General features: G+C 43.4%; 1 protein-coding gene across 1 annotated transcript in view; it reads left to right on the top strand.

Moving 5' to 3' along the window:
* LRBA (LPS responsive beige-like anchor protein) overlaps positions 1-24159 on the top strand; it is a 1038582-nt gene that overhangs the window by 50588 nt on the left and 963835 nt on the right. The window contains exons 2-3 of the mRNA XM_073604899.1: positions 10003-10234; positions 20178-20278. Coding sequence (XP_073461000.1) covers positions 10003-10234; positions 20178-20278 — 333 coding nt within the window. The remainder of the gene's footprint in view (positions 1-10002; positions 10235-20177; positions 20279-24159) is intronic.

Here is a 24159-nt window from a genome sequence, read left to right as displayed (position 1 = left end):
GTACAGTGACTTCAGCTTCTAGAAGTAACCCACAGACATGGTACATGCATGTAAAAATATCCATATTTTTTTTTTTTTTTTTTTTTTATGTAAAAGACGGAGGGGAATGGTTTTTATTATTTTTTTTTACTCACACTGTGACATTACAAAAACAATGAAAATTGCACCATTTTAAGGGGACAGTAGTCTGCAATATTAACTTACTGATTACTTAAATTTGCTGATTCTTAGGCCTCATGCACACTGTATATTAAAGTAACATTATAAAAATGCCAGTAGCTTTGCAGTGAGTTTTTCAGCGTTTTTAGCATTTTGTTGTCATTCTTGCAAAAAAAATAAATAATTTTTTTGCAATGGAGCAAAAAGTCAAACGCTGGTGAGCACTGGTTTTGAGCGTTTATCAGCGTTTTTTGATGTTGGACCGTTTTTACAGCTGAAAAACACTTCTCAGAACCCACTAGTTTTGTTTTTTGTTTCTACTAATAGCCTATGTGTGCATGGACATGGACACATAGGATAACATGATGGGGAGTTTACTGACTGTAGAAAAAAGTCCCAGAGCCAAAAAAGTGAGAGAATCCATGGTTGTCACCATGACTAGTGTCCCCATTGGAATATTTCCCCTCTAATGCCCAGCCCAAAATTTGGGTTCTTTAACAAAAAAAAATAAATTGTTCCTATTCTTTTTGTATTTTCATGGGAAGTAGCATGAGTAAATAATAGCCTGTGTAATAAATGCATGCATTTTAAGTTTCTGTAAGTGGAATGAAATATTCTGTACAAAAGGCAAGCGATGTAAAGTTGAAAGGAAAGCTCTCTTTAGTGTGTGAACTCCCCATCTACATGTATACTTTGGGTCAGCATTTAAAGGAATTGTAAAGGCAGTAAGATTAAAAAAAACCTTCTGTGTGTAGCAGCCTCCCCAGCATCCTCCTAATTACTTACCTGAGCCCCTTTTCTCTCCAGCGATGTCCACGAGTGTCTAAGCCAGTGATGGTGAACCTTGGCACCCCAGAGTACATTTCCCATGATGCTCAACTACACTGCAGAGTGCATGAGCATCATGGGAAATGTAGCGCCAAAACATCTGGAGTGCCAGGGTTCACCATCACTGGTCTAAGCTGTCCGGGACACTCCTCCTTAAATGGCAGCGGCGCCATTGGCTCCCAAGGCTGTCAATCAAAGTCAGTTAGCCAATCAGGGAAGAGAGGACAGGCCAGGTCGGGGCTCCGTGTCTGAATTTATACACTGAGCTCTGACTCAGCTTGGGTGCCCCATAGAGAGCTGCTGGCTGAGGGGGCACGCAATAGGAGGGAGGGGCTGGGAGTAGCAAAGAGGGACCTGAGAGGAGGACGATCCAGGCTGCTCTGTGCAAAACCAACTGCACAGAGAAGGTAAGTATGACATGTTTTTTTTAAAAAAACAAGTCTTTACAATCACTTTAAAGCCTGCAAATGCTCTTCATGAATGTTTCGTCAGGAATGGCAGCCTACTTTTTTTTTTCCCAGTACATTTTATCTTAAACAAGTTTGGACATTTTTTCCTTTTAGGATACCAGAGTCTAGATTTGAATTTCCTCTACAACAGTGGTCTCCAAACTATAGCCCTCCAATTGTTCAGGAACTACAATTTCCATCATACCTAGTCATGTCTAAGAATGTCAGTTTTACAACGCCTCATTGGACATGTAGTTCTGCAACAGCTGGAGGGCCATAGGAGATCCCTGCTCTACAACATCTGTTTTATCAGTATCTACTATTAGACTTCTTTTGTACACCAGTGAGTGGTATCTATTTGGCACTCGATGAGGTGTCAAATCATGAAGGAAGAAAGGACTGGTAGGATTTAAAAACAAACTGAATACATATATCAACAGTGTGTATCAATGAGATTGCAGTACAGAAAATAGGCACCACGGTTGCTTTCAGCTGGTTGTATCTGAATAAAGGTATCCATTAAATTCTATTTTTAATTTCCTCTGTTTCTATGACTACTAGAATCTAAGAAGTGATTTTAAAATTATTTTGCACAATTGAGTTTGACAGTGGTAACATTAAGTGTAGGGTCTGTCTTTATTTTTATTTTCTATTTTTATTTTTGTTGCATGTTTTAAAGAAAGTAGCTTAGAAATGTTTAATTTTGTCAGACCACCACCCTAGCTCATTTGCAGCATGCATATATCATGATCCATGTGTAAAGCCACCCTGTTGGCACTCTCAAAGTCAGAATTTTACCTCTCCCTGTAAAGGGAAAAAAAGTGAATATTTAACTCTCCTGCCACCTGTGCTTGGATCAAAAGAAATTTCTTTCTCATCTGTGGAGAAATCAACACTTTGGGACAGGTCTTTATGGAGCACTGGTCCAAATCATTTAGTAGGGGAGGGATTATGGTGTGGGGCTGGTTTTCAGGGATTGGCTTGGCCCCTTAGTTCCAGTGAAGGGAACTCTTAAGGCGTCAGCATACCAAGACATTTTGGACAATTTCATACTCCCCAACTTTGTGGTAACAGTTTGGGGATGGCCCCTTCCTGTTCCAACATGACTGTGCACCAGTTAACAAATCAAGGTCCATAAAGACATGGATGAGCAAGTTTTTGGGGTGGAGGAACTTGACTGGTCCTGAGTCCTGACCTTAACCTGATAGAACACCTTTGGGATGAATTAGAGAGGAGAATGCGAGCCAGGCCTTCCCGTCCACATCAGTGCCTGACCTCACAAATGTGCTTCTGGAAGAATGGTCAAACATTCCCATATACACACTCTTAAACTTTGTGGACACCCTTCCCAGAGGATTTGAAGCTGTTATAGCTGGGTGGGCCAACTCAATATTAAACCTTATGGACTAAGACTGGGATGCCATTAAAGAAGTCCAGCCAGAACTTGTTTAGCTGGACTTCTCCTATGGGTCACAGGAGTGCAATTCATTTTGCACTCCTGTGAGACCAGGTGCCTGGACTGATGCCCATCTCAGCCTCTCGGCAAGCTGCTGAGCGCCTGAGACGGCCGCTCCCCGCCCCTCCACAGCTCAGCGCTCCAGTGAGCAGCTCTCCGCTTTGGGGGGGGGGATGTTTAAACCCTCCATCAGTAGAGGAGGTGGCGATAGAAGCTGTAGTAGGACTTTTTGGAATGGCGGATCTGTCAGGCCTAGTCTATCTCTCTTGATGATCGCGCCTGTTGCATTAACCCAAATTAAGAGGGTTAGAGGTAGGACTGAGTAAGATTTCTGTAAACCGAAGAGGAATTGGCACAAGGAACATATAGTAACTAAGTTTTATATCCCTTGTGACAGTTTTTTTTTATTCCCCCCCCCCCCCCCCAAACTTTTAACTACAGCACTGGTTCTTCATAAAGTACTAACACTGCCAACAGCTTTCCTGTTACTTGTCATCCGAATTAGACATCTTTTATGTTAGTATTAACAGTCTTGTCACAGCCTGCAGGTGTCTCTGAGAAAAGTAACCAGTAGCCCATACATTTTTGCTATGGTCCCCATGATTGCTAGTTAAAACTTTGAATTTCGATTTAATCTGTTCATGATTTTTTCATAAAAGGGTAAAGAGAAGCAAACATACCTCCTGGAGGTGTAGCGTGTTTTTTTTTTTTTGTTTGTTTGTTTTTTTTTTTTTGTTTTTTTTTTGTTTTTTTTTACTTATGTCTAAAATGTACTTGCCTTGTAATATTTAGCACCTATGACCAGGTCAGATTCCACCCCATTTGACAGCTGTACAGACTTTAGACCTGGTTGAATGAGTTTCATAAACTGTGATGCTACTCAGCAGCATAGTATTATATATCTGTAAGCCCTTATATTGTGACCACTTAGTGCATCCACAAAGTATTCACAGGTCTTCACATTTTGTTATGTAACAGTCTTATTCCGAAATGGATTACATTTATTATTTTCCCCAAAATTCTACAAACCATACCCCATAATGTCAATGTGAAAAGTTTTTTGTTTTGAAGTCTTTGCAAACTTATTTAAAAAAAAAAAAAAATCACGTGTATTCACAGCCTTTGCCATGACATCCAAACTTGAGCTCAGGTGCATCCTGTTTCCACTGATCACCCTTGAGAGATTTCTACAAGTCCACCTGTGGTAAATTCAGTTGATTGCACATGATTTGGAAAGGTGCACACACACCTGTCTATATAAGGTCCCACGGTTAACCATACCAGAGCACAAACGAAGCCATGAAGTCCAAGGAATTATCTGTAGACCTCCGAGACAGGATTTTATCGAGGCACAGATCTGGAGTATCAATTAAATTTTGTTTTTTTGTAACAAGGAGCACCCAAATAGAGCCTTCCTTTTGTTTTTTCTTTTTTTCTGTTATAACATTTTGCAAATAAAAAAATATTTCTTCATAGGTGTTGGCCAAAATGTATTCTGTTAAATTTATTTGGTGAAAATAACCCAAATCGGTGTATATTATTTTGTCTATAGGAGTCCACAAACTATGGTATATATCTGAAAATCGATCAGTCCTGATGTACTGACGGCCTATCATTTCTTGAGGCCCAAAAATGCTTTGACAGTACAAATATCCCCCAAATTGCCCCTTTTGGAAAGTAGACCGTCCAAGGTATTTAAGAGGCATGGCAAGTTTTTTGAAGTTGCAATTTTTTTTTTTTATATATTTGTGTTTGTTTATTTTTTTTTATTTTTACATACAGTGACCAGAGCAATACGGTTGTACCATAGTAACCCTGTACTACTCTAGGGAGGTGATCAGGATTTTTTTTAATTTTATAATTTTTTTTTATGTTACACACTTTTAAAACTGTGAATTGTAGAGTTATAAGCAACCTTCTCCTTTTTTTATTTTTTAATGAAAACTATTCATTGTCTGTTGCATGGGCGTAGCATAAGGAGTTGCAGGGGTCACAATCGCAACCCCGTCCCTAGCTCCAGGGGGCCCCTGAGGCCTCCCTGTCATATTATCCTATCCTCCACAAAATCCAGCTCTGATCTGCCCTAGGGCCCCACAGCCACGCTCCAGTACTGGGCTTCTACTTTGTCTTCCACAGTCCACACCCCTCTGTTCCCATTGGCTGAGGAGAAGCTGTGAGCCATTTCCTGAATGGAGAGGAGCATGAGGTGAGAACAGCCCAGGATGGGGAAGTGTCTGTGCTGTGTGCTGGCAACATGGAATGGTAACCGAGCTCAGTGAGGCAAGAGGAGAAGAGTGCCGTCCTGTAGCCACGATGGGACTGATGTCACTGGTGAGGTATGACACTGCTCAGTGTCTCCAAGTCACCAGCTGGGGATTCTCTGTACCCCCCCATTCGGGGATGTCTACTTACCCCACTTCCCTGACAACTGGGGTACACACACCTCCGGGAGGTGATCTTCCCCCAACACTGACAGAGAAACCTTCAGAAATTGCTAAAACAAATCCCTTAACACCTCCCTCGGGGGGCCCCCTGAAGGGCTGCAGGCTCCAGATTTTGTGTCACATGGCTTTGCCTTCCCAGGGAGCAGGGGGCGGGGTGGGGGCCCAGGTCAACTTTTGCATTGGGGCTCACAAGCTTCAAGCTACGCCTCTGGTCTATTGTGCTTAGTTGTGATTGGCCAAAACTAATCACATGGTACAGATGGGCTGTGATTGGCCCTGTCTGTACCATGTGATGTGATTTGTACCACTGTGACAAATCGGAGCTCATCACAATAGTACACATGAATGGCATATAGCAAAGCCATATATTGTGTTTAATTGTCATGTGATCTGTAATTGGCCACAGTGATTACATGGTATCGGCAGCAGGCCAATACAGTGGTCTGTCACCGCCTATGTCTGGTGGACACAGTGGGTGACATCACACTGGAGTGTGGCCCAATCCTGGAAGGACATCACATGACGTCCTCCCAGGATAATGGTGGGAGGGCAAGGGCAGGAAGGGTTTTAATAAACTGCTAAAGATAATGCACAAGGCGTTTGCGACCTCTGGTTGTGTTTTTTGTGTAGTGTTGGATTTCCCTGATCTGAGAAGGGACGCACTGCCATATCTTTCTAGTCCAGATTGCTGAGTGGATTGAGGCTCATAGATTACATGAGGGGTGCCCTTATCTTTTCTGAGCGCTGAAGTGTCGTTCGTGTGTGTGTGTGTGTGTGTTTTTTTTTTTTTTTTTTGTTTCCTTTTGTGCACAGTGTATGCACAAGATTGTACATAAAGCCGTGCACCTCATGTTAATAAGTGCTAATATTGAATTACTGTATGTTTTGTTGATGGATCCATTTTCAATTCAGCTGTATCTAAACTGTATGAAGTTTTAAGTTTGAAGGGCTTAAAATTTACTGCATGTATGGTTAATTTTGTGAAAAAATGCAGACCTTGTTATCAGCTGGGCTGCTTGCCACAAGTGAGGAGCAGTTTCTCTCCTTGGTGTCTTAGCTTGTATATGGTAATGTTTGAACTGATGCCGTCCTTCCAGCTGAGACCTGCTGATGTACCACTTGATCCAATTCCCAGAGCCAGCTGGGAGCTGAATGGGTTGTTTTGTTTCATCTCCTGCAGTTTCCTCATCTCACTCTCTCTAATCTGCTAAAATGAAGCAAAGTGCTCCCTAGTAATTTTGCTTTCATCTGTTTGTGACGATACTGTGTGCAATATCAAGCTGTTGTTCTGTGGTAATATGTTAGTTTGAAGTCAGCCCAGAGGTTACACTGACAAACTTAAATCTCTATAGAATTTGATAGGGCAAATGTTTTTCACTTTTATTGCACGTTAACCACTTCAGCCCCGGAAGATTTTAACGCCTTCCTGACCAGAGCACTTTTTGCGATTCGGCACTGTGTCGCTTTAAAATGGACATCCTTTTTTCCCCACAAATAGCTTTCTTTTGGTGGCATTTTTTACTTTTTGCTATAATAAAAAATAAAATATAAATAATAAAATAAATAACCCCCCCCCCCCCCCAAAAAAAAAATATAATATAAAATATCAGCTTAGGCCGATATGTATTCTTCTACATATTTTTGGTAAAAAAAATCGCAATAAGTGTATATTGATCAGTTTGCACAAATGTTATAGTGTCTACAAAATTTTTTATGGCATTTTTTTGTTGTTGTTAGTAATGGTGGCGATTTGCGACTTTATTTAATTTTTTTTTTATCGGGACTGTGTCATTATTATGGCGGACACTTTTTGACGTTATTTTGGGACCATTGTAAATATACAGCGATCAGTGCTATAAAAATGCACTGCTTACTGTGTAAATGACACTGGCAGTGAAGGGGTTAAGCACTAGGGGTGGCGCTGAAGGGGTTAAGTGTGTCCTAGGGAGTGATTCTAACTGGGGGGTGTGGGTTTCATGTCACATGACAGCGATCACTGCTCCCGATGACAGGGAGCAGTGATCTCTGTCATGACACAAGCCATAACTGGGAAATGTCTTGATTACTTAGGCACTTCCCCGTTCAGAGGCTCCGTGACACGATTGCCGGGAGATCGGCAGACATAGTCCCGCGGGCACTGTCACGCTGTACGCGGCGCACGCGCCTGCTATCCCCGACTCTTAAAGGGGATGTACATATACGCCCATTTTCCCACCACTGCCATTGTGCCGATGTATGTCGGCAAGTGGTTAAGCATTTGAGCAGTTTATTAAAGGTGAACTCTAGGGAAAATCCTAACTTATCCTTGTGGTGGGACATTCTAAGGTTAAGGTTAAATACTCGTTTTTGTCTTGGGGAACTTTTTTAAAAGCAGTTTTACTTACCTTTTTCCCTTATTCCTGCAGGATTCCTCCCCATTGTGTGATCAGTCCCCTGAAACTGCATCTCTTTGTCAGTCACAGGTTCACAGATGCCATCACATACAATGCAGAACCAACAGTCCTGCATTGTAAGTGAGAGGCTGCCAAGGACCTGTCCACAAACTGGTGTGTTGGAGAGAAAGTGGCAGCTGTAGGGGGAATGAAAGAAGGCAAGAAAAAATGCTTTAAAAGGTTACCCTAAGCCAGTGATGGCGAACCTTGGCACCCCAGATGTTTTGGAACTACATTTCCCATGATGCTCCACTACACTGCAGAGTGCATGAGCATCATGGGAAATGTAGTTCCAAAACATCTGGGGTGCCAAGGTTCGCCATCACTGCCCTAAGCAAAAATGAGCATTAAAGCCTTAGTTTAGTATAAAAAAAAAAAAAAAAAAATCTGCACAAGGGATTAAGCTGATGTGTCCTATGTACTGCTGGCTGCTGTTTTCCTTGAAATTTTCATTGTATGTATATGTGGGAGGATGTGGCCTGGAGAGAGACCAGCAGCAGAGCCTTGGTTGTAAAAGGGCAAAGAAGCAGTTCCAGGGAATGTTGTAGCATGAAAATGCTGGTTGCAGGTGATAAGGTATCACCCTACTTCTGATCTTTAATTTATCTCCGGTTATTGAGTGGACTGACAGGGTACTATGAGGTAGCATTGGTGTGTTCCACTAGTGGTTATGATATACAACCAAAATGTCTTGCTATTTTCATTTGATCTTCAAATTTTACTCATGCATAAAACCTGTGCTTTATTGGTCTGTTGATCTAGACTTTATACTCTGCCTGCATTGTGGACCACTATGTAATTCCATTATTTTAGGACTATCCAACTTTGTTACAGATGTAAAACTTTAATAGACAGAAAATACTGGTTGCCTGTTGGCTATGCCAGCCCTACTGCTTCAGTAACCTGGAACAAATATAGAAAAGGACTTTTCTTACTTTCTTGATCTACATACTTGATTTGATTCAGTGACTTGTAATATTTAATTTCACAGTTTTTTATTTTTGGCGTATTAGTGTTTTATAGAAGGGTGATGCAAAACAAATATGTGTGTGTGTGTGTGTATGTATGTATGTATACACCCCCCCCCCCCCATTGGAGGCAAAAAGAAAAGTGGTTACAATTCCTTCAGTTGTATGGTGGTAGTGCATGAATGTCATAATTCAAGCCAAAGGTACCAAGTGCACTAGTTAATCACTTCACTTCGACTTTGACTGATCTGATGCAGTTTAGTGTGCCGCTCAGGCTCTGTGCAGGGCACGTTTTCAATTCAGAAGCATGTGCCATTGGGAGTGCTGTCACGGGACGGAGCCCGTCCCAGCTCCTGCTATGGGTAGTAGGAAAGAGAAGGATCCCTATAGCCGCACATCCGCGTGGTCCCTAGAATTAATGTGAGAGTGGCAACCTCAGCCTGGACTCTGACCAGGCCACACCCCCAATACGTTTCATTCCGTCCCTCGGATTTTAGTAATTTCCCAGCCGTTGTCTGCTGTCTCTTCCACATCGCAATCACATGAACATACTTTTTGAGGAGGCAGTGGGGAGGCATGGGTGAGTCGGGCTGCGTATGTATGTGGGTGCCCCCATAATAGCCGGTTTGCTGAGGGGACACTTGGAAGGAGGAGAGGACAGTGCCGGCGGTGGACTCCGAAAGAAGAGGCAAGTGGCTGATCTGTGCAATATAGTTGCACAAAGCAGGTACGTTTTTTTTTTTTTTTTTTTTTTTTTTTTTTTTTTTTTTTTTTTATGAAAAAAAATACTTTCATTTTAAAGTGTATATCAATGTCTAAAAAATGTGATATTAGTGCAGTTTACTAATCCTTGGTGGTGTATTTTCACCTGGTAATCGTGCAAATAGAACACTAACTGTCCCTTGGTTTCTATGTCACTCCTTGACTTATCTGTGAGTGCAACCAGGCTTGTTACCCTGGGCTGCTCTCCTGTTATGGGCTACAAAAATGTCCACGTCTCTATCTCCAGGGGGGAAGGTCAGTTGGTAGTTTACAGCAGATGGCTAAGAAGGAAGGTTGGTAAGATCTACAGCTATTTTATGAATTTGCCTGAAAAAACAAAACCGAATGCGGTTATCACATCTGTGCTTGTAAACTCCAATATTGCATATTTTGTTCTTAATTTTAGTAGTATCATTAAGTAGTAGTATTTTGGTAACCATTCAGTGGCCCATTGCGTTTTAATAACAGAATTAATCATTAAAGCTTTATATCTTTTTTACTTAGCTTGTAGGAGGACAGTTTGATCTCGAGATGAATTTCATCATTCAGGAAGGAGACAGCATCTTCTGCATGGTTGAATTGTTGGACAAATGTGATGTCACCTGCCAAGCAGAAATCTGGAGCATCTTTACAGCCATTCTGAAGAAGAGCATTCGCAATCTTTTAGTCTGCACAGAAGTTGGTTTGGTTGAACTGGTTTTAAACAGAATTGATAGAGTTGACAGCATGATAGCAGGTAATGTACCTTTTTTAAAATTATGACCAGTTTATGAGTGAGGGTTATATAAAGATGGGAATAAAAGGTAAATGGAATATGGGACTGTCTTACTAAAGCTGGCTATACATTGGATCAAAACATGGGAGCCCCTGCTGAACCGGCTTAATTTAGATCCATGTATGGGCAGGTAAGTTGAATAGAAGTCATTCTACCAATCAACATCTGTGCAACCTCTCACTTGATCAACGCTACAGGCTAGGGCCTGCAAGTCCGATCAGTGGATTCTGATGGCAGGGAAGTCTTCCCGCTGTCAGAAAACAATAGTTTAGCAGGGAGAATCCCCCATCCACATCGAGTATGCGGATGGGAGAATTTAATCAGTTTTTTCATTCAACCTATAGGTTGAATGGAAAAAAAAGGACTCCTTCAATGGGCTGCTTAAGCCGGTCACATTTTGTTATAGCCTTATTCCAAAATGGATTAAATTATTTTCCCCAAAATTCTACAAGTAATACCCCATAATGACAATGTTGAAGAATTTTGAAATCTGCAAATTTTACTAAAAATAGAAAACCAGAAAAATCACATGTACTTAAGTATTCACAGCCTTTACCATGACACTCAAAATTGAGCACAGGTGCATCCTATTTCCACTGATCATCCTTGAGACAACTTAATTGGAGTCCACCTGTGGTATATTCAGTTGATTGGACATGATTTATAAAGGCACACACCTGTCTATATGAGTGCCCACAGTTAATAGTGCATGTCAGAGCACAAACCAAGCCATGAAGTCCAAGGAATTGTCTGTAGACCTCCGAGAGGATTGTATTGAGGCACAGATCTGATGAAGGGTACAGAAAATTTCTGAAGCATTGAATGAGCACAGTGGCCTACATGGCAGAAGTTTGGAACCACCGGAACTCTTCCTAGAGTGGGCCGCCTGGCCAAACTGAGCGATCGGGGGAGGAGGGCCGTAGTCATGGTGGTGACCAAGAACCTGATAGTCACTCTGACAGAGCTCCAGCGTTTCTCTGTGGAGAGAGGCGAACCTTCCAGAAGAAACAATCTCTGCAGCACTCCATCAATCGGGCCTGTATGGGACAGTGGCCAGATAAAAGCCACTCCTCAGTAAAAAGGCACATGACAGCCCAACTGGAGTTTGCCAAAAGGCACCTGAAGTACTCTTGGCCCATGAGAAACAAAATTCTCTGGTCTGATGAAACAAAGATTGAACTTTGGCCTGAATGGCAACCGTCATGTCTGGGGGAAGCAAGTCACTGCTCATTACCTGGCCAATTCCACCCCTACAGTGAAGCATGGAGGTGGCAGCATCATGCTGTGGAGATCTTTTTCAGTGGCAGGAACTGGGAGACTAGTCAGGATCGAGGGAAAGGTGAATGCAGCAATGTACAGAGACATCCTTGATGAAAGTCTGCTCCAGAGATCTCTGGACTTCAGACGGGGGGGCGAGGGTTCATCTTCCAACAGGACAACGACCCTAAGCACACAGCTAAGATAACAAGAGTGCCTATGGGATAACTCTGTGAATGTCCATGAGTGGCCCAGACTTGAACCTCGTTGAACATCTCTGGAGAGATCTAAAAATGGCTGTGCACCGACTCTCCCTATCCAACCTGATGGAGCTTAAGAGGTCCTGCAAATAAGAATGCGAGAAACTGCCCAAAAATGTGTGCCAAGCTTGTAGCATCATACTTGAAAAGACTTGAATTGGTGCCTAAGGTGCTTCAAAAAAGAATTGAGCCAAGGCTGTGAGTACTGTGTGTGTGTGTGTGTGTGTGTTTGGTTTGTTTTTTCATTTTCTGTTTGAATAAATTTGCAAAGATTTCAAACAAACTTTTTTCATGTTGTCATAATAGGGTCTAAGGGGATATACAGTATCTCACAAAAGTAAGTACGACTCTCACATTTTTGTTAATATTTTGTAAAGTAGTGAGTGTACAGCTTGTATAACTGTGTGTAAATCTGCTGTCCCCTCAAAATAACTCCACACACAGCCATTAATGTTTAAACCACTGGCAACAAAAGTGAGTATACCCCAAGTGAAAATGTCCAAATTTGGGCCCAAAGTGTCAATACCGTATTTATCGGCGTATAACACGCACCGGCGTATAACACGCACCCCAATTTAGGAGGGAATTTTAAGGAAAAAAAAACTTTTAGGAGGGAAGTTGAAGGGAAAAAAACTTACATTTAAATGCCCATCATTGCAGCCTTCCCCAGTGCAGCCTTCCCCAGTGCAGCCTTCCCCAGTGCAGCCATCTCAGTGCAGCCTTGCCCCAGTGCAGCCTTGCCCCAGTGCAGCCTTCGATCCCCTGTCCCTGCTTGCTGGGCTTCAAAATCGCCGACCGCGATTTGAAAATGGCGCCGCCGGCGCCGAAATACACAGAGCCGGTCCTCGGCTCTTTCCGGCGGCTCTCGTTTACTTTCGGTTTCACTCGTAGCCCCGAGCGGAGCTATCCGAGTAGGTTCGGATAGCTCCGCTCGGGGCTACGAGTGAAACCGAAAGTAAACGAGAGCCGCCGGAAAGAGCCGAGGACCGGCTCTGTGTATTTCGGCGCCGGCGGCGCCATTTTCAAATCGCGGTCGGCGATTTTGATATTTTGACAGCTCGGGATCGCAGGGGATCGGCGTATAACACGCACCTGCGACTTTCCCCTGATTTTAAGGGGAAAAAAGTGCGTGTTATACGCCGATAAATACGGTATTTTGTGTGGCCACCAATATTTTCCAGCACTGGCTTTACCCCCGTGGGCATGGAGTAAACCAGAGCTTCACAGGTTGCCACTGGAGTCCTCTTCCACTCCTCCATGACTACATCACAAAGCTGGTGGATGTTAGAGACCTTGCGCTCCTCCACCTTCGGCTTTGAAGATGCCCCACAGATGCTCAATAGGGTTTAGGTCTGGAGACATGCCCAGTCTATCACCTTTACCCTCAGGTTCTTTAGCAAGGCAGTGGTCGTCTTGGAGGTGTGTTTTGGGTTGGTTATGTTGGAATACTGCCCTGCGGCACAGTCTCCGAAGGGAGGGGGATCATGCTCTGCTTCAGTATGTCACAGTACATGTTGGCATTTATTGTTCCCTCAATGAACTGTAGCTTCCCAGTGCCGGCAGCACTCATGCAGCCCCAGACCATGATACTCTCACCACCATGCTCGACTATAGGCAAGACACACTTGTCTTTGTACTCCTCACCTGGTTGCCACCACACACCCTTGACACCATCTGAACCAAATAAGTTTATCTTGGTTGTCAGACCATATGGTTCCAGTAATCCGTGTCCTTAGTCTGATTGTCTTCAGCAAACTGTTTTCAGGCATTCTTGTGCATTATCTTTAGAAGTGCTTCCTTCTGGGACAACAGCCATGTGGATCAATTTGATGCAGTGTGTGGCATTTGATCTGAGCACTGACAGCCCCCCCCCCCCCCCCCCCACACACACACACACACACACACACACACACACACACACACACACACACACACACACACACACACACACACACACACACCTTCAACCTCTGAACCAGTTCTGGCAGCACTTATACGTCTATTTCCCAAAGACAACCTCTGGATACGACGCTGAGCACGTGCACTCAACTTCTTTGGTCGACCGTGGTGAGGCCTGTTCTGAGTGGAACCTGTCCTGTTAAACTGTTGTATGGCCTTGGCTACTGTGCTGCAGTTCAGTTTCAGGGTCTTGGCAATCTTCTTATAGCCTAGGCCATCTTTATGTAGAGCAACACTTTTCTTTTTTTTTTTTTTCCCAAATCTTCAGAGTTCTTTGCCATGAGGTGCCATGTTGAACTTCCAATGACCAGTAAGAGAGAGTAAGAGTGATAACACCAAATTTCACACACCTGCTCCTCATTCACACCTGAGACCTTGTAACACTAACGTATCGCATGACAACGGGGAGGGCAAATGGCTAATTGACCCAATTTGGACATTCTCACTTAGGGGTGTACTCATTGCCAGCGATTTAGACATTAATGGCTGTGTGAGTTATTTTGAGGGGACAGCAAATTTACACAGTTATACAAGCTGTACACTCATTACTTTACATTGTAGCAAAGTGTCATTTCTTCAGTGTTGTCACATGAAAAGATATAATAAAATATTTACAAAAAATGTGAGGGGTATACTCACTTCTGTAAGATACTGTATTTGTATAATTTTGAGGAAAATAATGAATTTACATTTGGAATAAGGCTGTAACATAACAAAATGTGGAAAAAGTGAAGCACTATGAATATTTTGCAGATGCACTATATGTGTATTGTATGTGGTCGCTTGATTATCTTAGAGCTGAACTGCAGGCTCCCTTTTGTAAAGAGCACATTTGATGATGCTGATTTTTTTTTTTTTTTGGCAACAATGGTAAAATATAAAAGCTGAACTCTAGCCTTACAAAGTTGTACAGGCTCTTCTGCTGTACTGAAATTGCTTACCCCTATTTTTTTCCCTGCACACTGTGAGCTTCTCGCAGTGTGAATTTGAAGCTGCAGCAGGTCAGATACAGTGAGGTAAAAAAGTATTTTAGCCCCTGCTGATTTTGTACGTTTGCCCACTGACAAAGAAATGATCAGTCTATAATTTTAATGGTAGGTTTATTTTAACAGACAGAATGCCAACAAATATATCCAGAAAAATGCATTTCAAAAAAGTTATAACTTGATTTTCATTTTAATGAGTGAAATAAGTTTTTGAACCCCTATCAATCAGCAAGATTTCTGGCTCCCAGGTGTCTTCTATACAGGTAGTGAGCTGAGATTTGGAGCACTCTCTTAAAGGGAGTGCTCCTAATCTCAGCTTGTTACCTGTATAAAAGACACCTGTCCACAGAAGCAATCAATCAGATAACAATCTCTCCACCATTTCCAAGACCAAAGAGCTGTCCAAGGATGTCAGGGACAAGATTGTGGACATACACAAGGCTGGAATTGGCTACAAGACCATCGCCAAGCAGCTTGGTGAGAGCGTGACAACAGTTGGTGCGATTATTCACAAATGGAAGAAATACAAAATAACTGTCAATCTCCCTTGGTCTGGGTCTCCATGCAAGATCTCAGCTCATGGAGTTCCAATGATCATGAGAATGGTGAGGAGACAGCCCAGAACTACATGGGACAATCTTGCCAATGATCTCAAGGCAGGACTGAAATCCTACAGCGCCCCCAAGGTCCCCTTGCTCAAAGCACATGTACAGGCCAGTGTTTGGAGGAGGAGGAGTGCTGCCTATGACCCCAGGAACACCATCCCCGCCGTCAAACACAGAGTTGGAAACATTATGCTTTTGGGGGGGGTTTCTGCTAGGGGGACAGGACAACTTCACTGCATCAAAGGGTGATGGACTGGCCATGTACCTTCAAATCTTGGGTGAGGACCTCCTTCCCTCAGCCAGGGCATTAAAGAAGGTTCATGGATGGGTATTTCAGCATGACAATGACCCAAAACACATGGCCAAGGCAACAAAGTTGTGGCTCAAAAAGAAGCACGTTAAGGTCCTGGAGTGGCCTAGCCACACAATCCTATATATGTGGAGGAAGCTGAAGGTTGGAGAGGTGAAACCTTAATGACTTGGAGAGGATCTGCAAAGATGAGTGGGACAAAATCCCTCCTGAGATGTGTGCAAACCTGGTGGCCAACTACAAGAAATGTCTGACCTCTTGGATTGCCAACAAGGGTTTTGTCACCAAAGTACTAAGTCATGTTTTGCGAAGGGGTCAAATGCAAATCAATTTATAACTTTTGTGAAATGAGTTCTTCTGGATATTTTTTTTTCTGTCTCACTTTTTAAATAAACCTGATTTCCTGGCTAGGGGACATCCAGCATTATCTAGCTCTTTCCACCTTTAGTGTCTTGGGACTTCCTTTAGCATTCATTGAATTTCACTATGTTGAATTGTGGAGGCTTAGCCTTGGGCCTTTTCTTTTTTTTCTGCATTCAAATGCAGTCTGCCTAGGAATGCCCACTCCCTCAGACTGACATCCACTCATGAAGGCTTTTCGATTTGTGCATAATTCCTCCCAAGAACCAGCCCACTGCATTCATCAGGTCGCAGGGCTCTTGAGAGGCGTACTGAGGTAGGGTGCTGTGTTTTTTTTTTTTTTTTTTAAGAAGCTATGTACAGCACTTGACTAGCCTCTCCCACCATCCCACCAACCATGATCTGCCTGCATTGAATAGAGGCACAGAGATCTAGTGATGACAACTCTGGGTCTAAAATAAGGTATGCAATGAAAACCAGGTTTATTTAATAATTTTCATTTGTATTTGCCCTAATACTGTAACTGCTGACTTTTAATAGTAGGACCCTTACCTGTCCAGGAATCCAGCAATGCCCTCACCCGAGTCGATTTTTCACCCGATTTTTTTTTTTTTTCTATTGGGTGCTGGCGCTACTATCTCTCCTGAGGGAAACCAGCAGTGAAGCCATGCGGCTTCACAGCCGGTTCCCTACTGCACATGCGCGAAGAGCGCTGCACTTTCTGATTGGGCCGGCTGCAGGGAAGGAGGAGGGGGGGCGAACTTCCTGAAGTGGGAGCGGCTACCTGTCAAACCCCCCCCTCCCCAAAAGGTTCCAAATGTGGCAACGGAGGGGGGAGGAGGGCAGATAAGTGGAGCTTCCCCTTTTGGGTTTAGCGGTTTAATCCAGTAGTGGTCATTAATGTTCATTAGAAGTTGATCGACTTCTTCTCATGAACGGACGGTCCTGCTGGACATTTTCCATTCCATTAGTACTTTGCAGGCTTTCAGCTGCAACGCTGATCATTGTATTCTGGTAACAGGGGAGTCCTGCTGCCAGAATGCAATGATGCATTGGGATGATTCCTTAATCCACATTGAATGTGTGGATGGGAGAATCGGTTCAATTATTTATTTATTTTTTTCCTTCACCCAGATGGCTAAAAAAAAACGGAGTTATGTATGGCCAGCTTAAGGGTCTGGGACTTTTTTTTTTTTTTTTTTTTTTTTTTTTTTAATTGGCTCTGTTGGGGGGGTGGCTTTGGTGAGATATCAGGGGTGTTAACAGACCCCTGGCTTCTCCCTTTTGAGATAGGGACTGAGGACAGATATTTCATATTATTCATTCATAAACTGAAGCAGATTCGTAAACGCCGTTTACAATGCTCAGTGACAGTTATGAGTGGACAGTCAGTGATCTCTGACTCTGTGCATTTTGGAAAAGGAAGGAGCCGGTAAATGACAGACTTATTGGCTCCTTCCTCCTCTCTCCATCCTGACAGATCGAGCGCGGAAGGGGACCCGAGGAGGATATGGGGGATAGTCGGGTGATCGGTGCAGCTCTGGGGAGGAGTTGCAAGCACCGATCTCCCTGTATAGGTTTCAATAAAGCGTCTGAAAGCCCCAGGAGGGGGAGGAGGCAAAGTGGCTGTCAGCTGCTTTATTGAAATCTATATAGGGAGATCGGTGCTTGTAACTCCTCCCAGCGCCGCACCTTTTACCCCTGACTGTCCAGGTATCAGATTAAGCATCGGAGCATTACTTGTACTTGTACACGGGCAAATTCTCGGTATCGGCACCGATACTGGTATCGGTGCAACCCTGGTTTCACCCATATATATACACAATTTCTTTACCTTGCGTTCCTTTCCTACATGGGTCTCTATTTAGGAACACCATGATGCTCCAAACCTTGAATTGTTTCATTACTTACAACACTAGATGATGGCCTTATGTAAATCGGGGGACTTTCCTTATACAGTGCCTTTTTAAAAAATTTTCATACCCCTTGAAATTTTCCACATTTTGTCATGTTGCAACCAAAAAAGTAGATGTATTTTATGTAATAGACCAACACAAAGTGACACACAATTGTGAAGTGGAAGGAAAATAATTAATGGTTTTCAACATTTTTTACAAATGTGAAAAGTGTGGCGTGCATTTGTATTCAGACCCCCTGAGTCAATACTTTGTAGAACCACCTTTTCGCTGCATTTACAGCTGCAAGTTATTTGGGTATGTCTCTACTAGCTTTGCACATCTTGAAAGTGACATTTTTGCCCATTCTTCTTTGCTGTTCACAGATGCTTTCCATACAATCTGACAGAGCTTGATCTATTTTTCAATTTTCAAGTCTTGCCACAGGTTCTCAATTGGTTTTAGGTCTGGACTTTGAGCCATTCTAATACATGAACATGCTTTGACCTAAACCATTCCAATGTAGCTCTGGCTGTATGTTTAGGGGGGTTGTCCTGCTTGAAGGTAAATCCCTACCCCAGTCAAGTATTTTGGAGACTCTACCAGGTTTTCTTCTAAGATTGCCCTGTATTTTGATCCATCCATCTTCCCATCAACTCTGACCAGCTTCCCTGTCCCTGGTGTGTTCAGGGTGATGTGCAGTGTTTGGGTTTTCCCCCACACATAGCCTTTTGATTTTAGGCCAAAAAATTCAATTTTGATCTCATCTGACCAGAGCACCTTCTTCCACATGTTTGCTGTGTCCCCCACATTGCTTCTTGCAAACCGGACTTCCTTTGGCTTTCTTTCAACAATAGTTTTCTTCTTGCCACTCTTCCATAAAGGCCAGATTTGTGGCGTGCACGACTAATAGTTGTCCTGTGGACAGATTCTCCCACCTGAGCTGTGGATCTTTGCAGCTCCTCCAGAGTTACCATGGGCCTCTTGGCTGCTTCTCTGTTTAATGCTCCCCTTGCCCAGCCTGTCAGTTTAAGTGGACGGCCATGTCTTGGTAGGTTTGCAGTTGTGCTATACTCTTTCCATTTTCGCATGGTGGATTAAACAGTGCTTTGTGAGATGTTCAAAGCTTGGGATATTTTTTTATAACCTAACCCTGCTTTAAACTTCTCCACAACTTTATCTCTGACCTGCCTGGTGTGTAACTTTGGCCCTCGTGATACTGTTTGTTCACTAAAGTTCTCTAACAAACCTCTGAGGGCTTCACAGAACAGCTGTATTTATACTGGAATTAAATTACACACAGGTGGACTCTATTTATTAGGTGACTTCTGAATGCAATTGGTTCCACTTGATTTTAGTTAGGGGTATCAGAGTAAAGGAAGCTGAATACAAATGCACGCCACATTTTTCAGATACTTACTTACTTACTTTTAAAAAAAAAATTGAAAACCATTCATTTTCCTTCCACTTCACAATTATGTGCCACTTTGTGTTGGTCTATTACATAAAAAATAAAATACATTTAAATTTTTTGTTTGTAACATGACAAAATGTGGAAAATTTTAAAGGGGTATGAATACTTTTTCAAGGCACTGTACCAAAACTGCTTTTGAACACCTTTGCCTGCACATGCTGGGATCTCCTAGGCTTATTTGGATACTATATTCCAGGGGTCTCCAAACTTTCTAACCAAAGGGCCCGTGTACTGTTCTTCAGACTTTAGGGGGTGGAGGGCAGACTGTGGCCACCAGGAGTTTATCATTGGCATCATTGGGAGGAATTATGACCCTTCATTGGTGTCAGTGAATAAAATGGTGCCCCAAGGGCCAGATAAAAGCTGGCAAAGGGCCACGTCTGGCCCCTGGTCTGTAGTTTCGAGACCCCTGCTAAATACCTTCCTTCCTTCCTTCCTGTAGTGAATTGGGAGCGTGACCTTTTGGTATCTATGGACTTGGAAGACTGAAACAAATCCTGGTCCTATTGTCCATCTTTTCATTTTCCTTTTATGGTTTACCTCCTAAGGCCTCCTATGCAAATTCCCTAGTATCTAGATGTTAAGCACTTTGAATAATGTTCATTTTGGCATTTTGTTATGAGAAATTGCACTTCAGCTCAGATATAAATTGGAAAGATGGCAGTAAATTTCTAATCACAAGCCTTATTTAGCCTGGTTTAATGATTTTGTGTTTGATGTGCTTCTATGTTTTAAGCTTGTCTATTTTATTGCTTGTGTTACATTATGTTGACTGTACTGTATTTTCCTTCATTTCAGATCTGTTGGTGGACATGTTGGGGGTTTTGGCAAGCTATAGTCTTACTGTCCGTGAATTAAAATTGTTTTTTAGTAGGCTCCAAGGAGACAAGGGACAATGGGTAAGCAGGCACTTTTATTTTGCTTTTTTAATTTTATATTTTATTGTTTTGCATCAAAAAATTCAACAAATTTTTAGATATAGCAGTTTTGTCATTTGAAGCCCTAAGAGATACCCCTACAACAGTCTTAAAGCGGAGTTCCACACAAAAATGGAACTTCCGCTTTTCGGAACCCTCCCCCCCTCCGGTGTCACATTTGGCACCTTTCAGGGAGGAGGGGGGTGCAGATACCTGTCTAAGACAGGTATTTGCACCCACTTCCGGCATAGACTCCCATGGGAGTCTATTCCTCTTCCCGTCCCGACCGCGCTGTCTGCTGGGAACACACAGCTCCCAGGAGAGAGCGGGGACCACTAGGGACGCGCAGTGCGACTCGCGCATGCGCAGTAGGGAACCGGGAAGTGAAGCCGCAACGCTTCACTTCCTGATTCCCTCACCTAGGATGGCGGCGGCAGCTGCCGAGAACCGAGCGGGTTCTCGGCGTCACCTGCCGACATCGCTGGACCCTGGGACAGGTGAGTGGGCATGTATTAAAAGTCAGCAGCTGCAGTATTTGTAGCTGCTGGCTTTTAATATTTTTTTTTTTTTTTGGCGGTGTGGGTGAACCCCCGCTTTAAGCTTAATTTTCTTATTCAGTTTTCTTTAGATTTACCTTCAACTATGTAGTGCAAGGGCCTCCCTGACTGCTTACAAATTGAAAGTGTTTAGATTTGATCTCATAATATGTGGCTTTAGTAAATCTAAAAGGAAAATTGTACAAGAAAATTGGCTAGCCTGACAGACACTCGCAGTACATCAGCGTAGGTGGAAATTGATATTCTCCTAGTATGTCGTTTGATTTTCTTAAGAAAATGGCTTCTGATGGAAAAGTAGTTTTAAAGTGTCACTAAACCCACAACAGTAAAAATCAGTCTTTATATACAGTAAAGCATGCTTGTTATGCTTTCAGTGGAACCTAAGGGGTTAAAGTGATTTTGTAAGGCTTGTTTTTCTTGCCTCCACTGTGCATCTCGTTTTGCACAGAGTGGCCCCGATCATCCTCTTCTGGGGTCCCTCGGCAGCTCTTGTGGCTCCTCCTCGCATCAGATAAATCCCCTAGGAAAATCGCTCTCCTGGGGGAGTTAACTTGCGGGTATGCTACCGAGTCCAGCATTTGTGTCCACAGACACGAATGCTGGACTCGGCCCAGCCCCCTGCCACCCGCATCATTGGATGTGATTGACAGCAGCCGGGGGGGGGGGGGGAGGAGATGTGCTGATAATCAGCACAGCCCCCATCAAAGATCAAAAGGTGCCCATCAGCTGCCAGCCTGTCCACCTCTAAAAATGCCTGTTGGTGCCCACAACAGTGGCAATCAGTGCCCCATCAGTAATGCCTGTCAGTAGCTCCTCATCAGTGCCGTCAGTAGTGCCCATCAGTGTGTGTTTGTTTATTTTTAAATTGTCGGTCTTTTTTCGTTTCATATCGCAAAAATTAAAAACCGCAGAGGTGATCAAATACCACCAAAAGAAAGCTCTATTTGTGGGAAGAAAATGATAAAAATGTAATTTTGGGTACAGTCTTGTATGACCACACAATTTGACGTTCAAAGTGTGACAGCGCTGAAAGCTAAAAATTGTTCTGGGCAGTAAGGGGGGAAGTGCCTGGTATTGAAGTGGTTAATACAGAAATGTTGGCTCACTGAAAAGTGTGTCCATGTACAGTATAGTATGCGCTCAAAACTTGGTCAGGACTTCTTTTTGCATGAATTACTGCATCAATGCAGCATGGCATGCAATCGGCCTGTGGCATTGCTGAGGTGTTATGGAAGCCCAGGTTGCTTTGATAGGGTCTGGTGTCTCATCTTCCTCTTGATAATACCCCACAGATTCTCTATAGGATTTAGGTCAGGCGTGTTTGCTGGCCAATCAAGCCACAGTGATACCATGATCGTTAAACCAGTTATTAGTACTTTTGGCAGTGTGGGCAGGTGCCAAGTCCTGCTGGAAAATGAAATCAGCATCTCCATAAAGCTGGTCAGCAGAGGGAAACATGAAGTGCTTTAGATTTCCTGGTAGAGGGCTGCACTGACTTTGGACTTGATAAAACACAGTGGACCAACACCAGCAGATGACATGGCTCCCTAAATCATCACTGACTGTGGAAACTTCAACTTCACTGGACCTCATGCAACTTGGATTCTGTAATTGTATTTGTACTGTCTACCCTCAAGTTGTAAAGCGCTACGTAAACGTTTGGTGCTTATAACTCCTGTATTATTATAATAATAATAATGACATTGTGTTTTGTGGTAGAGGACAGAAAAAGCGGTGCAATAGTTATCCGTCATGTGAATGCTAATGTTAGATGTCGCTCAGAACATAAGGGTTACTTCGCCTTTACCAGAAAACTACCAGTGCAGGTTATAGGTGCCTGTTGGTAAAAACAAACTGTGCAGCTTTGACTAAAGTTTAAATTAATGCCATTACTATGGATGTAGGTCATTTACCTGAAGCCAGGCTAAAATACTTCCAGAGATGGCATCCCCCTGTCCAGCCTTGTTGCTAGGATGTCTTGGACACTCACAGTCCTTACTGACTGCATCATCACAACAGCAAGTTGTCAAACCTCCAAAGATGCATGGTTCACCACGGGGCGTAAATATAGGGAGCGCATGAGTCGTGATCACAACCTGGCCCCGGGCTGTAGGGGGGGCCCCATGGTGCTTCCCTGTCAGGTTTGTCTACACTTGTATGAGCCAGAGATTGAGTCGGGGAGGAGCCGGGAAGCGGAGCTGACAGTACTAGGTATGGATGACTGCTTGCCTCTTGATTCTACACTCTGGTTCTCCTATATGCCGCCCCTCCTTTCCAGCCTGGTACTAGCTGCATCCTATTCTCCTCCTGGCTCCTGCATGGCTTTCAGCGGTTGCAGGAGCGGTTCTCCTATCCAGCTGGGTGCTAGCTGCATTCAGAGTGTAGAGGCAAGCAGTCATCTGTACCTGTGACTGCCGGCTCCGGCTCCTGCTTCTTGCCTCAAGGCTAATTCTTCTGCCACAACAGTAGGAGAAATGCTCCTTGCCCCGAGGCTGCTCCTGTTAAGCAACAAACTGTCACTGCAAAGCAAGTATAGTGTTCCAGGTGTGCTGCTAACTGTCATGCTGCTCCCTCCTATACTGCCCCCCTTCGGTCATGCTGTCCCCTTATACTGCCCCCCCCCATCATGCTGTCCCCCCCCCCTCCCATCATGCTGTCCCCCCATACTGCCCTCCACTGCCTCCCTCCCATCAGAAATTAAATAAAAAATAAATAAATATATATATATATATATATATATATATATATATATATATATATATATATATATATATATATATATATATATATATATATATAATATATATTAATTTAATGGTAATAATCCCACTGGTGGAACTACCAGGGTTGCAAAGGTCACACTTGCCCCTGGCCTTCTGCCACCATGGCAGGGCCCAAGACTGCACAATATGTAAAAGGGATCCACTGTAGGATCGTAAAGGGTCATGGGATCAGTGGGAAGGGCTCTGGACTCGGAGGGAATGATCCAGGCCGAAAGTCAGGGGGCCCTTCATTGTTTCTTGCACCAGGGCCCTGAAGATTCTAGTTACGCCTCTGGTTCACCATCTCCTTTTTCGCAGCAGCACTGAGCTCAGAATCAAACAAAGTTTGTTCCTGTGATGGTGGGGCAAGCAGTAACACTTAATAGCATCTTGGTAACATTCTAGCAAAAAAACAGGACAAGGGTGGTGTCTCTGGAAGTTTTTAGCCAGGTTTAGGAGGTACATAAATGGCCTGTTGTAAGAGCATTTTTTTGTTTTAGGTGCTGGATGGGTAGTTCCCATCCCACTGCCAGAACACAGCACT

This window comes from Aquarana catesbeiana, linkage group LG01, assembly GCF_042186555.1.
Source record: "Aquarana catesbeiana isolate 2022-GZ linkage group LG01, ASM4218655v1, whole genome shotgun sequence".
NCBI classification, from domain to species: domain Eukaryota; kingdom Metazoa; phylum Chordata; class Amphibia; order Anura; family Ranidae; genus Aquarana; species Aquarana catesbeiana.
This window is presented reverse-complemented; position numbering and strand designations above follow the sequence as displayed.